The sequence below is a fragment of the Saccopteryx leptura genome, chromosome 2, assembly GCF_036850995.1.
Source record: "Saccopteryx leptura isolate mSacLep1 chromosome 2, mSacLep1_pri_phased_curated, whole genome shotgun sequence".
Classification (NCBI taxonomy): Eukaryota; Metazoa; Chordata; class Mammalia; order Chiroptera; family Emballonuridae; genus Saccopteryx; species Saccopteryx leptura.
In genome coordinates this window covers 215,935,013-215,952,222 of record NC_089504.1, presented here as the reverse complement: position 1 = coordinate 215,952,222, position 17,210 = coordinate 215,935,013, and the positions used below count along the sequence as shown (strand labels likewise).

General features: G+C 42.9%; 1 protein-coding gene across 2 annotated transcripts in view; it reads left to right on the top strand.

Moving 5' to 3' along the window:
- The window catches only part of TRAPPC10 (trafficking protein particle complex subunit 10), a 92,691-nt gene that overhangs the window by 7,413 nt on the left and 68,068 nt on the right, over positions 1-17,210 (top strand). For both annotated transcript variants that reach the window (XM_066370056.1, XM_066370055.1), the window contains exon 2: positions 16,892-16,973. In XM_066370056.1, coding sequence (XP_066226153.1) covers positions 16,892-16,973 — 82 coding nt within the window. The remainder of the gene's footprint in view (positions 1-16,891; positions 16,974-17,210) is intronic.

The following is a 17,210-nucleotide window of genomic DNA, read 5'->3' as shown; positions in this document are numbered from 1 at the left end:
AGTCTTACCTAGAAAGGAACCGAATGTTTTGTGTGATTTACTTAGTGAGATAAGAAAAGCTGAGTTTTCCATTTTTTTTTTTTTTTTTTTGTATTTTTCTGAAGCTGGAAACGGGGAGAGACAGTCAGACAGACTCCTGCATGCGCCCGCCCAGGATCCACCCGGCATGCCCACCAGGGGGCGACGCTCTGCCCACCAGGGGGTGATGCTCTGCCCCTCCGGGGCGTAGCTCTGTTGAGACCAGAGCCACTCTAGCGCCTGGGGCAGTGACCAAGGAGCCATCCCCAGCGCCTGGGCCATCTTTGCTCCAATGGAGCCTCGGCTGTGGGAGGGGAAGAGAGAGACAGAGAGGAAGGAGAGGGGGAGGGGTGGAGAAGCAGATGGGCGCTTCTCCTGTGTGCCCTGGCCGGGAATCGAACCCGGGACCTCTGCACGCCAGGCTGATGCTCTACCACTGAGCCAACTGGCCAGGGCCTCCATTTTTTTTAGTTGGAAATGCAGCTGACTTACTTAAGAATTTTTTTTGTCTAAAAATGTTTCTGCCAATTTTCTTTTTTCTTTTTTTTTTTTTTTTTTTTGTATTTTTCTGAAGCTGGAAACGGGGAGAGACAGTCAAACAGACTCCCGCATGCGCCCGACCGGGATCCACCCGGCACGCCCACCAGGGGCGACGCTCTGCCCACCAGGGGGCTATGCTCTGCCCCTCCCGGGCGTCGCTCTGCCGCGACCAGAGCCACTCTAGCGCCTGGGGCAGAGGCCAAGGAGCCATCCCCAGCGCGCGGGCCATCTTTGCTCCAATGGAGCCTTGGCTGCGGGAGGGGAAGAGAGAGAGAGAAAGGAGAGGGGGAGGGGTGGAGAAGCAAATGGGCGCCTCTCCCATGTGCCCTGGCCGGGAATCGAACCCGGGTCCCCCGCACGCTAGGCCGACGCTCTACCGCTGAGCCAACCGGCCAGGGCCTCTGCCAATTTTCTAATTGCAAAATTTAGTGTGTGGTCTCAAAAGGGATCACCTGCAGATGTCCTATTCCCTCTGCTCTTACCTGGTGACTTCAGAGCTAGGTGACAGACCACAGGTGGTAGAGAAGAATGCATGGCCTTACTACTCTTTGGGGTGGAAGAACTTTTCCTCTGTCCCTCTAGGTTCTTCTGGCCGGTCCAGTTATCAATTGAATGAGAGGGATTAATAAGAGGAAATAACCAAGTTTAATTACATTGATGGTAACCGCACATCTATGAGAAAGTTACAGACCCCACATGGGAAATAAGGGACATATGACATTCTGAGCTAAGAATGAGGTAAGGCACCTGAGGCTACAGAAGGGAAGAGGGTCAGTGCGGGATTATAAGAAGAGCAAATGCCCAGTAATTACAAATTTGCCCTGCTCTATAGATAGGTCAGAAAAAGTTATATCTGGTGATAACTTATTTTGGTCAAGGTTCCTAATTTAAATTAAGGGAGAAAAAGTTTCTCTTGAACTTGCAGGGTCTCAGTTGCCTTTACTTTAAAATAATCCACAAGCCAAAGTGGCACATATCAGGGAGGCCTGGTCTGAACCCCTTAAACCAGCGGTTCTCAACCTATAGGTCGAACGACCAAAACACAGGGGTCGCCTAAAGCCATCAGAAAATACATATTTATTATACAACACATTTTTAAATAAACTATGTATTTCTGATGGCTTTAGGCGACCCCTGTGTTTTGGTCGTTCGACCCCCCGCCGGGGTCGCGACCCACAGGTTGAGAACCGCTGCCTTAAACTATAGACACATCTCTTTCCAAACAGCCTCCTACTATATTTATTAGCCTCAGCTCTTCCGTGGCTTCTTCTCTTCCTTATATCTTACCTTTCCTTCTGTCTTCTATGCTAATCAAATCTTCTGTAATTTTTCTTAATGTGAATTTTCAGTGTATTCACAGTATTTTGGTCTTAGAGAATATTTGGTTTTTAAATTAAAAATTGATGAGCTTGGAGCGATTCCTGACTCCTCTTTTTCTCTCACAGCTACCATTCGGTCTATGAGCAAATATTTTATCTTTGACATTTGTTTAGACTTCAGCCACTTCTCCCCACCTTTACTGCTGCTCCTCTGCCAAACGCAAGCCACATTCATTTCTCCCGGGACTACTCCAGCACCTCCCAGTTAGCCTCCCTGTTTCTATTTTAGCCCCTGGAAGCTACTTCTCTGTGGGATTAAGGGTGATTCCTCTAAAAGGAAAGTCATAGCATGTAATTCCTCTGCATGGACCCCTCCAGTGACTAACCACCTTCCCAACAGAACATTCACAGACCTTTCCATTGGCCACGAGACTCTCCCTGATTTATAAGCCCCTGCTCCCCCCAGGACCAGCTTCTTGGCTGCACCCTCTGCGGCCTTTGCGGCTGTGTTCAGGTAGTGCCAGCATGGCTCTGCTGATCCTGAGTGTCCCTTTCTCCCTCTGGTGGCTGCTTAGGTGCCACCCCTTCATTCCATTATTGTTTAGCATCCCTTTGACTTTATTCAGTCTTTCTGGCTCAGCAGCCCCTGACATAAATGTTTGTTTTTTCTTGGTTTATTGTTTCTCTACCTCTCACCCAGTTGGCCTACAAACTGGATTGTGAGGTTCAGAATTGCTGGATCTTTACCTGTTTTGTTCAGTGCTGTTTCTAGCACCTGGAACATGCCTGCACATAGTAGCTGCTCAGTAAATAAACACTGCTGTGTGTCGTTTTCTTCTCTCTCTCTTTTTTTTTTTACAGAGAGAGAGAGCGATAGATAGGGACAGAGAGACAGGAATGAAGAGAGATGAGAAGCATCAATCATCAGTTTTTCATTGGGACTCCTTAGTTGTTCATTGATTGCTTTCTCATATGGGCCTTGACAGTGGAGCTATAGCAGATCGAGTAACCCCTTGCTCAAGCCAGCGACCTTGGGTCCAAGCTGGTGAGCTTTTTCTTTTCTTTTTTTTTTTTCTCAAGCCAGATGAGCCCGCGCTCAAGCTGGGGACCTTGGGGTCTCGAACCTGGATCCTTCCGCATCCCAGTCCGACACTTTATCCACTGCACCACCACCTGGTCAGGCTGCTGTGTGTTGTTTAATGCTTCTGTAAGTTAGAAGCTTTTGATGGCATACACTTATTTTCTTTAAATACATGCTTTTATCAAGATAAGACAGCTTTGTAGAATATGCTTGGAGAGTTTGAATTCTGATTACTCAGACTTGTTTCTAGGTGAACTGGTATATGCTTAGTTGTTTTGGTACTGGAACATCTCTGTTCAGAGTTTTTATCTGAGGAAATACGTGTTAATCCAGTAAAAGAAGTAAAGTTCCCTAGTGTGTTAGGGACTCTATTCTTTGAAATGGACTACTGAACTTTGTGTTCAGATACACTTTCTTTTTATTTTTTTTATTTTTTTCATTTTTCTGAAGCTGGAAACAGGGAGAGACAGACAGACTCCCGCATGCACCCAACTGGGATCCACCCGGCACGCCCACCAGGGGCGATGCTCTGCCCACCAGGGGGCGATGCTCTGCCCATACCTGGGCGTCGCCATGTTGCGACCGGAGCCACTCTAGTGCCTGAGGCAGAGGCCACAGAGCCATCCCCAGCGCCTGGGCCATCTTTGCTCCAATGGAGCCTTGGCTGCGGGAGGGGAAGAGAGAGACAAAGAGGAAAGCATGGCGGAGGGGTGGAGAAGCAAATGGGCGCTTCTCCTGTGTGCCCTGGCCGGGAATCGAACCCGGGTCCTCCGCACGCTGGGCCGACGCTCTACCGTTGAGCCAACCGACCAGGGCCCAGATACACTTTCTTTACTACAAGTCACTGGAGACCTATCTGCAACTGAACCGAAACATCCTTGGGTCACTGATTCAGCCTCTGAGGTGGACATTTAGGTTTGGGGACTTCCAACCTCGGCATTTGGATGAAGTCTCGAAAGAAGGTGCATCTATAACTTTTCACAACTAAACTCTAAACCTTAAAAAATGCATCAATAAAACAAATACATTTTTTTATCATAAAGAATGGAATCGGCCCTGGCCGGTTGGCTCAGTGGTAGAGCGTTGGCCTGGCGTGCAGGAGTCCTGGGTTCGATTCCTGGCCAGGGCACACAGGAGAAGCGCCCATCTTCTTCTCCACCCCTCCCCCTCTCCTTCCTCTCTGTCTCTTCCCCTCCCGCAGCCAAGGCTCCATTGGAGCAAAGTTGGCCCGGGCACTGAGGATGGCTCTGTGGCCTCTGCCTCAGGTGCTAGAATGGCTCTGGGTGCAACAGAGCGACACCCCAGATGGGCAGAGCGTCGCCCCCTGGTGGGCATGCCAGGTGGATCCCGGTCGGGCGCATGCGGGAGTCTGTCTGACTGCCTCCCTGTTTTCAACTTCAGAAAAATACAAAAAAAACCAAAAAACGGAATCTAGGAGTAGAATTGCTGGGTCAGAAAGTGAGAGCTTTTTAAATTTTGAAAACTGCTTCCAAGTCACCCTGTGATAACACACTACTCCAAGTTATATTTACTACACTGAATCATATTCATTTAAAGATATTTTGGCCCTGGCCGGTTGGCTCAGCAATAGAGCATCAACCTAGCGTGTGGAAGTCCTGGGTTTGATTGCTGGTCAGGGCACACAGGAGAAGCACCCTTCTGCTTTTCCACCCCTCCCCCTCTCCTTCCTCTTTGTCTCTCTCTTCTCTCCCACAGCCAAGGCTCCAATGGAGCAAAGTTGACCTGGGGGTCCTGAGGACAGCTCCATGGCCTCTGCCTCAGATGCTAGAATGGCTCCGGCTGCAATGGAGCAAAGCCCCAGAGGGGCTGAGCATCGCCCTCTGGTGAGCATGCCGGGTGGATCCCGGTTGGGCTCATGTGGGAGTCTGTCGGACTGCCTCCTGGCTTCTAACTTCGGGGGGGGGAAAAAAAAAGACTAATTAAAATTTTTTTGCTAGTCTGATGGATGAGAAAAAAACTACCATAGTTTTTTTAAAAAATAAGTACATTAAGCTTTATCTTTATACTATAAAATTTATCTTTTCTAAGTGTACAATTCTTTGTTAGTTTATTTTTAGAGTTGTGCAGCCATTGCCATAATTGAGTTGAATATTTTCATCACCCCAAGAAGTTCACTTGTACTTATTAGCAGTTAATCTCTGCTCCCACGCCCAGGCATAGGCAGCCACCCGTCTGCTTTCTGTCTCTATAAACTTGCGTTTTGTAGACATTTTGTAGAAGTTAAGTTATGTAGTATGCAGTCTTGGTGTCTGGCTTCTTTCACACAGTGCTGTTTTTGTGGGTCATCCATGTTACATCTTTTATCATTTGTTCCTTTATGTTGCTGAGGAGTATTCCACTGCGTGGATGGACTGTAGCTTGTTTATCCATTTACCAGCTGATGAACATTTTAATTGTTTCCAGTTTTTGGTTAATATAAATATTTGCATGTTGGTTTTTTTTTGTGTGGACTTGTGTTTTCATTTTTCATGTAAAGATTCTTCAGAGCAGAATTGCTATGTTGTACGATAAGTTTTTTTTTAAATTATTTATTTATTTATTCATTTTTAGAGAGGACAGAGAGAGGGAGAGAGAGAGACAGAGAGAGAGAGAAGGGGGGAGGAGCTGGAAGCATCAACTCCCATATGTGCCTTGACCAGGCAAGCCCAGGGTTTCGAACCGGTGACCTCAGCATTTCCAGGTCGACGCTTTATCCACTGCGCCACCACAGGTCAGGCTGTTGTCCGATAAGTTTATGTTACTTTTTATGAAACTGCCAAACTGTTTTTCAAAGTGGCTGTACTGCTTAACTCTCTCCCACCAGCAATGTGGGAGGGATCCAGTTTATCCAGATCCTCACTGATACTTCTCTTTTTTATTAGAGTTACCCTAATGGACATAAAATGGTATCTAATTTTGGATTTAATTTGCATTTCCCTAATGCTTAGTGATACTGAGCATCTTTACTTGTTCTTATTAACCATCTCTATATCTTCTTTAGTGAAATGTTTATTCAAATTTTTTGCCCATTTTTAAATTAGATTGAGTTGTGAAGAATTCATTGTATTTTCTGGGTACATGCACCCCAACTGGGATCCACCCTTTTATCAATATAGATGATTTGTGGCCCTGGCTGTTTGGCTCAGTTGTAGAGCATCGACCTAGCATGTGGATGTCCCACGTTTGATTACTGGTTAGGACGCACAGGAGAGGCGACCATCTGCTTCTCCACCCCTCTTGCTTCCCCTCCTCTCTCTCTCCCTCCCTCTCTCCCTTTCTCTCTTTCTCTCTTTTTCTTCCCCTCCCACAGCCATGGCTCGATTGGTTCAAGTGCATTGGCCTGGGTGCTGAGGATGGTTCTGTAGAGTCTCCACCTCAGGCGCTAAAATTAGCTCGGTTTTAAGCATGGCCCAGATGAGCAGAGCATTGGCCCCAGACAGGGATCCCAGTTGGGGTGCATGTGGGAGTCTGTCTCTGTAATCTCCCCTCTTCTCACTTAAAATGATTAAAAAAATAAGATAGATGATTTGCAAATATTTTCTCCTAATCTTAGATTGTTTTTTAATTTTCTTAATGGTGTCTTTTATTTACTTATTTATTTTGAGAGACAGAGCTGAGAGACAGGAAGGGAGAGAGAGAGGGAGGGAGAGTGAGGGAGAAGCATCAATTTGTTGCTTTGTCTTAGTTGTGCATTGGTTGCTTCTCATACTTGCCTTGACTGGAGATGCGACTTTGGGCTCAAGCCGAGCTAGTGATCCCTAGCAACCTTTGGGCTCAAACTGTCAACCTTTGGGATCGTGTCAATTATCCCTTGCTCAAGGTGACGAGCCCATGCTCAAGCCAGATGAGCTTGCGCTCCAGCTGGTGACCTTGGGGTTTCGAACAGATGACCTCAGCGTTCTGGGTCAGTGCTCTATCCACTGGTCAGGCTTAATGGTATCTTTTGAAGTGCAAATGTTTTTAATTTTGATGAAGGCCAGTTATTAGTTTTTTTTCTCTTTGTGGATTGTGCTTTTGATCTTGTATCTGAAAACTTTTTGTCTAGCTTAAGGTTATCATAGTTGTTTTGGTGATGATTAGTAAGGTTCTTTTCATGTGTTTAGTGGTGATGGGACCTCTTCAGAATGACCTCTCCATCTGTGCTTATTTTGATACTTAAGAGGCATAGCCAAAAACATGTCTAGAACAGTGGTCCCCAACCATTTTTGGGCCATGGACCGGTTTAATGTCAGAAAATATTTTCACGGACTGGCCTTTAGGGTGGGATGGATAAATGTATCACGTGACCGAGACAAGCGTCAAGAGTGAGTCTTAGACGGATGTAACAGGGAATCTGGTCATTTTGTAAAAATAAAACATCGTTCAGACTTAAGTATAAATAAAACAGAAATAATGTAAGTTATTTATTCTTTCTCTGTGGACCGGTACCAAATGGCCCACGGACCGGTACCGGTCCGCAGCCCGGGGGTTGGGGACCACTGGTCTAGAAGATGAATTGGAATAGGAAGCAGTAGGAAAAAAAAATGTGCATTCCATTTTTGTTTTTATGCTAGATGTATTAATTGAGGCTGCTATAACTGATTCTTTAGTATTCTTATATCTAGATGCATTTATCCAAAAAAAATTTTTTTTTCTGTTTAGACTCTCCAATTTTAAGTCTAGTTTGGTTCTGAGTGCTAGAGGTGATTGTTATGCCCCTGGTAACAAGTGTTCACTCAGACCTCTTTAACACTTAGCATGTGTGCTAATTACCTTTCCTATTGAAAAGGAAAAAGACTTTGGGGCTTTTTATCTTGTGATTATTCTCTCTTTATCAGCTGCAGTCCCCTTTCTGCAGAATATTGCAGTTTAAAACTTGATTAACACTAGTATACTTTGTACTCTTTTCCCCTTTGATTACACCTACCAAGGGAAGCAATTGTTACATAGACTTGGTGCTGGAAACTTGGGAGAAGCAGAGTGGGAGAGAGCCTGCCTGTGTGTGTCACTGTGTGTGTGTGTCACAGTAAGGATCAGGAGAAGGGCTAGATGGTACAAGCAAAGTGTAAAAGCCAGTGAGGAAATGGCAGGATGTACTGAGCTGTGATTTAAAAATCACCCTCACATTGGCAAGCCAAAATGTGACAGGTAACAACCAAATGAAGTGATTCCCATCATGCGATGATAGGAATTGCTTTTCTTTTCTTTTTAATAAATAGCTAGTTTTATTTATTTATTTTTAAAAATGCTTATATAGATATATATTTTTTTTATTTTAGAGAGAGAGGAAGGGAGAAACAGAGACAGGAACATTGATCTCTTCCTGTATGTGCCCTGACCAGGGATCAAACCAGCAACCTCCGTGCTTCAGGATGATGCTCTAACTAACCTAACTACCTATCCAGGGCAGGAATTGCTTTTCTTTAAATTTGGCCTCTGTACAGAGCTATGGGAGGGTTCACTGCTTTCTTCTCAAATATGTGCCTTCCAATAGAGGGAGGATAGTGTTTTTGCTTAGAATGGGAATCAGTTGCCTAGTCATTTTAGGGGACAGTCTAGCCTGGCTTTCTGCTTGTAGAATCTGGATAACATCTGGAATTTTTTTGTTTTTTTCTCATGAACCTTTACCTCCTGTTTCCACTCCCAGTGAGAGCCTGTAATGTGCAGATGATCTGGGAGGGCTGCTGGGAAGGTTTCCATATTCCATGAGTGTGCATTAGATAATAGTTTTCCCTATGAATGAGCTTCCAGTTTGAAGCATTAATTAATTTTTATTACTGCATTGACGGTATACATAAATGTAAGCAAATTTGCTTTCCACATTATTGAACAGGCTGAAATGACTTCCCAGTTTATGACCTTGGACATTTTTATTGTTCATTTGAAAGTCTGTTCTGCCAAAAGCTGTTGAGAAATTAATGTTTGGTCCTTGGACAGGCACATTTGTTCTTAGGGTCTCTCAACACATTTTTGAGTGGGAATGAACTGTCAAATCATGAACTGTGGCTTTCTTTTGTTAACAGCATACTTAAAGAATGGCTGTTTCTGTAAAATTTTCTATAAAGCAAATATTAGAAAAATTATATTTCTTTTGACTTTTTTGTTCAGAAGTAGAATCACATAATCTCTTGCTTGGAAGGGCCTTGAAATGGGTTATCTAGTCCAAGTGCAGCCATTTCACTGTTGTGTGATCTCTAGAGTCCCAGTAGGAGTTACTTCAGATGTGGGACACTTATCCCCTCCACATGCAGGTTCCTCTGTCTTAGTTCAGAGCACGTCTTTGTGTTGAGCTAGTCTCTACCATCTTCCCTCCTGTCTTTCAGCCCATTAGTGCTGAAATTGAACCCTTTTAGATTAAGACGTCTCTGGCCTGACCTGTAGTGTGCAGTGGATAGAGCATCGACCTGGAACACTGAGGTCGCCTGGGCTTGCCTGGTCAAGGCGCATATGGGAATTGATGCTTTCTGCCCCCCCCCCCCCCCCCCCCCAATTAAGACATCTCTCATTAGATAGTTGAAGACAGCCATCTTGTTAAAGGGCTAAGATTATCTGGATGTCTTCAACAATTGAAGATAAAATGAGAGATGTGTTTTATTGGAAAAGTTATTATATTCCTTTAACTAAGATTATACTAAAGACTTTGAAGAAAAATTATATTGTATGAGTATCAACAAATGTTTAAAATTTATATTTAAGATCTTTTATGCAATATAATCTCTAAGTAAAAATACTGATCTTGAAAACATATGGTCTCAAGTATTAGGAAAGCTTATCTCAGCTGCAAATGGGCTGAACATTTTGTTTTCCTTTGCCATTTTCTCATGGTTATAGTTTCCTTCTCCTTTTATACTTTTGTGTTACAACTATCACAGCATTGCGTGTTTAAGGGTTGGTAACAATGAAAAGCAGATGACAGAAATGTTCACTCTGTTGGTGGCCGGTCTTCTGGAAGCTATTCAAGCAGTGTTAACATAGCCACTGCAGATTCATAGCAAACAATAAAATTGAGAACAGAAAAGCAGCACAGAGCAGGAGAGGTTGTTGAGTCCAGGGCCAGGCTGCCTGGCTGTGTCAGTCCCAGCTCTGATGTTCATTACCTGCTTGACCTCGGGCCAGTTAGAGAGGTTCTTGGTGCCTTGGTTTTCATATGTGGAATGGCACCCTCTCCTTGGGCAAGTGTCAGGGTTCAGGTTGACCGTGTGCAGAGTGCCTAGGGTGTGCCAGCTCACCACGCTGTCTGTGTGGACAGTAAACATATGGCCTGTTTTGACTTGTTAGCTGGCTCTCACCTGGTGCCAAACCCTCTGTATCTTAGTAAGCTCTCCTGTGTCAATCAGATCAGAGATTTTTTTTTTCCCAAATTAAATTCTTCTGTTTTTCCTGTTAAAATCTTTCATGTGCTTTCTTTATTTTTATTTTTTGAGAGAGATGAGAAGCATGAACTCGTTTTTGCAGCACTTTAGTTCATTGATTGCTTCTCATACATGCCTTAATGGGGGGGGGGGGTGGAGAAGGGGCTTCAGCTGAGTCAGTGACTCCTTGCTCAACAAGCCGGTGACCTCAGAGTTTTGAACCTGAAACCTCAGCGTCCCAGGTCGACACTCTATTCATTGTGTCTCCACTGGTCCGGCTCATGTCCTTTTTATAGTTGTATTAGTTTGCTGTAGCTGTTCTAACAAATTATATAGATTTAGTGCTTTATAAAAAGTACAGCTTTATCCTCTTATAGTCTGGAGGTCAGAAGACTGAAGGGGGTCTCCTTGGGCTGAAATCTAGGTGTTAGCAGGGCTGGTTTTCCCCCGAGACTCTGGAGGAAAGAGTCTGTTTCCTGGCCTTTTCCAGCTTCTGGAGGCCCCCACTTTCCTTGATGCATATTCCCTCCTCCATCTTCACAGCCAGCAGTGACCAGTTCAGTCTTAGTTCTGGCTCTTCTGCCTCCCTCTTCCCCTTTCTGGCAGACTTCTGAGTACAGTGAGCCCATTTGGATAATCCAGAGTAAACTCTTTATTGATGGTCAGCTGGTTAGCAGCAACCTTCATCCACCTGCACCTTCATTCTCTCTTGTCAGGTAATGTAACCTATTCACAGGTTCTGGGACAAGTGATTGGAGTTCTGAATGCCCTTAGCACCTGTCTGGGGAAGAAACATAAGAGTAATGATTTTACGAGTATAAAAACCCTTTGTCCTTCCCAGCTGAGAGGTAACTTTTCAGTTTAAACTTGTGTTCCCCTGAGGCATAATTTATAGTTCTCTCTCGAGCATTCAACCCACATTTGGTAATTTATGCTGTTTTTCTATATAGACTGTTTAGTGCCAAGTTCAATCTTATGTCATAATTGAGTCCTAAAATATTTTTTGAATTATTGCATAAACATTATAGGAACATTAACAACAATAAATTTATAGCTTTTGATCATAGATACAAACATTTTCTCTTAGGTTAAAGAGAAATATGTGCCTTTAATTTATTTTAGTTTAGACAGCTTGTGTTTCTGAACTGCAGAGAGTGACCACCTGTAATCTCATCCCCAAAATGAGCCACTTTGGACAGTTTGGTGTGGACGTAGATTTTCAGTGGTGAAGCCCTGGCTGTGTGTCTTCTTTGAGGCATTTCACACAAAGCAGATGCCCTGGGACCCTCTGCTCATTATCAACTTAATAATGATTCTGTTCTGGTTGCAGTTGACTATTAAGAATTCAAATATGAATTTTAACATTAAATAACTTTGTGACTTTGCAGTTCTAGTGGACCCAAAGTAAGAGGTTTTGTGCATAAAATGATTGACAAGAAACAGTCAATTAGGTTGAGGAAAGGTAAAACAAATGACCTATGACTGTGATGATAGTGTGTAACTGGTCTAACCATGTGCTTTGTTAGCAGCAGCATCGTTGGGTTTGTCTGGGCCTGTTACTAGGCTTTGGTTAGACTCTTATTTTGGCTATAGATAGTATCTTGGGTCTAAAACGACTGCCTATCCTACAGGATTGTATTTTTAGTTATAATTGACTTCTTTGAAGACTAGAGTTGCTTTAAAAATGGCCGTTTTCTTACTGTCTTATTGTTGGTGATCTAATACCTAAATGATACATCTATATATATAGTGACTTGTTTTGTAAATTGGACTCATATTAGTGTCTTTTTAATGTTGATGTAAGTTACTAATTTCTTTCTCTATAATATAGACACTAAGTTCTTTTAAAGATTTTAAAATGTTAAGCAGAATTTGTTGAAGTGTGACCCATTTATTATTCAATCACTGAAATCATCTTTTTGAATTTTTTCCGCCATGTTAAATTAGTTCTAATCTGCTCTTAATGTAAAACATTTAAAATTACATGAGTAATACATAAATATACACTTGTAAAAATCTTAGAGAATGCAGAAATAATTCAGGAACTGTGAAGGTCTGTGTCAGTCATCTGACCGCTTGTAACAGAAAATCCAGTTAAAGGGCATGAATAATAGGAAAACAGGTTCATGTAATTGGAAACCTGGGGGATCTGAATTGGGCTTTCCTTAGCCTGCGGGCTCTTCCTCAGCCTGGAGGCAGGTGCCCAGCAGATCTGGACAGAACCCAGAATGCCCATGTCCCTCTCTTCAGAGCACAAGGTCCCCTGATGTTTTTCTTCACAGTTAGTGTCTCTTGTGCCTACTCCTCAGTCATCCCCCTGCTAGGGATACTGTGTGCACTGATATGGCAAAGGACAGAGGACGACTGTGCATACCCCTGGAGCTGCCTGCAAGTGCTGAGGTTATTGTGAATGTTCTGATTTCCATGTGTCCCCTTGTTAGTGATAAGAACTAGTAACATATGTGTAGACATATACACACACATAGGGAGGGATTTATGTTAATGGGACTGTGCTTTGAATTACTCTTATTAATTATTTTGATAAACCTCTCCCTCTCACCAAAAAAAAAATATAAATAAATAAAAATCTTCATTGTTGAAATAGTCTGAGTTGACTTTTTTAATCGGCCTCTTGAGTTCCAAACATGAACACAGCATATTTCTGAACAGGGTTCTCTGAACACAGGCACATCAATCTTTAGCCTCATTTTCCTTTTTTTTTGGTGTGTATATATATATGTGACAGAGAAAGAAACAGAGAGAGGGACAGATAGGGACAGACAGGAAGGGAGAGAGATGAGAAGCATCAATTCTTCGTTGCGGCATCTTAGTTGTTCATTGACTGTTTTCTCATATGTGCCTTGACAGAGGGTGGGGGTGGGGATGGGTGGGGGTGGTGCTACAGCAGACTGAGGGACCCCTTTCTCAAGCCAGCAACCTTGGGCTCAAGCTGGTGAACCTTGTTCAAACCAGATGAGCCCCGGGGGACCTTGGAGTTTTGAACCTGGGTCTTCTGTGTCCCAGTCCAAAGCTCTATCCACTGTGCCACAGCCTGGTCAGGCTTATTTTTTCTTTTATTAGCTGTTTTCTGTTAACTGAATTGTTGCTTTTTCTTTGTTGCGGGTGGGATTAAAATGAAAACAGCCTGAAAGTTGTTTACAGTTCAGACCTCAAAGCTTTAATGACTTCCTACTTAGTGGTTGGGCTATTTTGGGAAGCCACAAGCACATAATGTTAATTTAATTACCTGTCACTTGAGCCAAGATTTAATTCTTTTGGGGTTTTACACCTAAGCCTCTTTCTATCTTTCCGTTTTGTACTCTGGCTCTGTATAGCCCATTTTAAAAGGAATCTCTCATTTTCATGATAGTAAAGAATTAAGAGTATTATAATTAATAATAGCTGTGTATTCAGAGAAAATCACAGTGGCTTTTTTTCATTCTTGTTCAATGTAGAGAGCTTCAATGGGTTAGAAGAATTTGACTTTCAAATGTAAATTAGGGTACTGTGTTAGTTTTCCAGGGCTGTCATAACAAAATACCACACACTGGGTGGCTTAAACAACAGAAACTTATTTTCTGACAGCTCTGGTGGCTGGAAGTCCATGCTCAGCATATCTACAGGGTAGGTTTCTGTAGCCTCTTTCCTTGGCTAATAGATGGCTACTTTCTTGCTGTGTTGTCACATGGTCCTTTCATACCCCAGAGTGTCTGTGTGTCCACATTCTCTTTTCTTATAAGAACATCAGGCAGATTAGATCAGGGCCCACCCTATAGACCTCATTTTAACTTAATCTCATCTTTCAAGACCTCATCTCCAAATACAGTTTCAACGTATGAATGGGGTAGGGGGGCCACACAATTCATAACAGGCACTGTGGTCAGATGGTCTTGGTAAGTCCTCAGTATTGTCAGGTGAATTCTTTGCCCTTGACAGATGTGTGAGTAGTCTATAATATTTAAAAATTAAATTTTGGGCACATTAACTTTATTTCATGATAGACTGTAAGAAAAAATTTTTACTTTATAGTCTTCGTTTAGACAAGTTTTATTGTATAACAGGATTCCTGTGGGAGATAGCTTATGAGGTGGCAGTGTGTAGGAGGCACTTCACTTTTTTACTGTGTGTGCATACATTAATTGGCACTTATGTGAGACTTTATAAAAAAGCAAGTGGAAGAGGAGAAAGCTTTTATGTAGTTGCCCTAACTTCTATGTAGCAGAGTCGTGAGTTTTGCACATTAATCTTGGAACCAGAAAGATTAAAGAGGCAACAGAAATTGGCAAAGATAATAAATCTAACTAAAGATTTTGTTACTTTAACCCTTTGAGTAGTGAGTTTTTTGTTAACCCTTTGAGTGAGGACATAAACATTCATATTACTCAAGGGTAATGTTTTCTAGAATGACTACCGAATAAGTGAACCTGATGAAAAATGGTAAGTTAAAACAAAAATTGTTTTTATTTTAACAAAAATGTAGTAATAGGAACCCTTATGAAGTGTTTGCTTGTTCAAGAATGCTGATTGGTGTTGACTTCTTTATTCTTCAGCACAGCCGTGTGCTGAAGGAGGTATTTTTCCTTTCTCATTTCACAGATGGTCCCACGAGGCACTGGAGGGTTCAGTGTTTTTTGCAAGCTATTCAGAGAGTAGGTGTGAAGATGAGATGGGGATTCTGGTGTCCAGGCTGGCAGTGTCTGTTGTCACCATGCCGCACTGACTTACCCAGTTCCGCTGCCTAGAGGCATCACCACTATCAGCAGTGACTTGGCTTTGTTAGTTTTTCTTAGGTTCATGATAGCAAAACCATCAAATGTGTTAATTGCCTCCATCACTTCCCCATGATTTCTTTAAGCTTAATATAAAGACAGTTTGGAAAATGGTTTTCCTTAAAGGATCCTTTTGAATATAAGAATTTGAGTAATCCATATTTAAAAGGTTCTTATCTAATTTAAGTGTAACAGTGTGGTTATATTATCATTTTACGAGAGTTAAGTGGGTTTTTACGTTATGTTAAAGCTACTGTGAAAGAGCTGAGTGAAAAGGTAAATGTGTGTGCAGTATAAAGTCACACGCCTGGGGGTCATGACCAGTGTCTGCCAGTGTGGCTGTGTGCTCTGAGCGCCTTGACTCTCAGACCTCACCTTCTCTGGGAAGTCAGCTCAAGTTTGTCATGGCCTCCTTGGAGTTACCGTGGGGACCAAATAAGAGACTGCATGGGGGGAGCTCTACATAGTATGTGTGTGTGGAGCTGCCCTAATGACATTTTGATGCATATTGAGTTTATTTTGATGAAGTTTATGTGCACGTGTATAGCCAGTAGTCGTGGCCATTGTGGCCATGCACATGCAGGTTCACATTAGATTCGAGCAGACGGTAAAGAAACAGTGGAGCCAAAAAATGGTGGGCCATTTCTTTATTAAAGTCTTGCGCTGGCTGACAAGCAACACACACAGGAAAAAACACTTCCCTTTCACTCAGGGCTCCCAAAGCCACTGACACATTATCTGGTTCTACAGCCAGGAGAATTTTCTCCAGTTTCTCCTAGAATCAAAGGCCCCACCAGTCTCAGCGGAGCTCACAAAGCCACTCACCTCTGGTTCTCCATCTATATATCTTCTCCCTTCTGCACAAACTGCTTCTTCCTCAGCACTCTGCATTCTTTCTGCTCTCACTCTGTAAACATGGCTTCTCTTCCTCCAGCACACATTAGGAAAACAGTGGCCCTTCCCAAGCAGGAAGGTAATTTGCAATTTCACAGATCACATACCTGGTGCTGCCCAGTGCCATTTTTTAACAGTAAAAGTGAGCAAACTAAAAATATACAAGTTTTACAAACTCATTTTTGCCCAACAGCACGTCTCCGGGTTTCCTTGCCTGCCTGGAAAGTTCTTGCAGTTCTCTTGCAGAAAGCCACGGCTGGGGAGCAGATTCAGGAGTGAAATGGGGTGGAGTTGAGGGGGCTCCACCCTCCTGAGCTCTGTGGCTTTGGGCAAGTTACACAACTTTCCTGATTCTCATTCTTCTGGGGGGGGGGGGGTGGAATCACATTTACCTCAGGGAGGTGACATGAGGATTAAGTTTTACCATATATGTCAGGGGCCAGGTTTTCTAGAGGCCAGTGATTTAATGATATGAGACAGTCTCATTTTATGATGTCATTTTACTAAATATAAAATAGCTTAAAGCAGGGGTTGGGAACCTGTGGCTTGCAAGCCAGATGTGGTTCTTTTGATGGCTGCATCTGGCTCGCAGACAAATCTTTAATAAAAAAAAAATAATGTTAAAAATATAAAACATTCTCATGTTTTACAATCCATTCATTTCCTACCACTCATGTTCATGGTTGCAGGTGGCTAGAGCCAATCACAACTGTCCTTCGGGCCGACACCAAATTTTTATTGGATAATGCGTAACGTACACGGATCATTGTATGGCTTTCATGAAATTACATTTTAAAATATGTGGTGTTCATGGCTCTTTCAGCCAAAAAGGTTCCCGACCCCTGGCTTAAAGTTACTGATTTAATAAATTTTAGAGTCCATTTTGCCCATATTTATCTAAAAATAGCCTAACTGGATTTATCTTTATTCCTGTTGTAGGTGCTGGAGACCAGAATTTATTTACCTCTATTTACCCGACGTTGTCCCAGCAGCTGCCGAGAGAACCAATGGAATGGAGAAGGTATGGCGTGTTTGTTTTTTGGCTGTAATCTTCCTCTTCACTCTTTAGACATTTATGTGAACAAGTGAGGTAGTAATAGTTAAAGCCTGAGTCCTAAAGTGCACTGTGGAGAAGCCAAGTGACACCACAACCCGTGGGCCTTCTTCCTTAAGGAATATATTGATTTTCTTAACAAGATAGAGGATGGAAGAAACAACACTGTTCTTTTGAGTTACAGGCCCTTTTACAGACTTGATT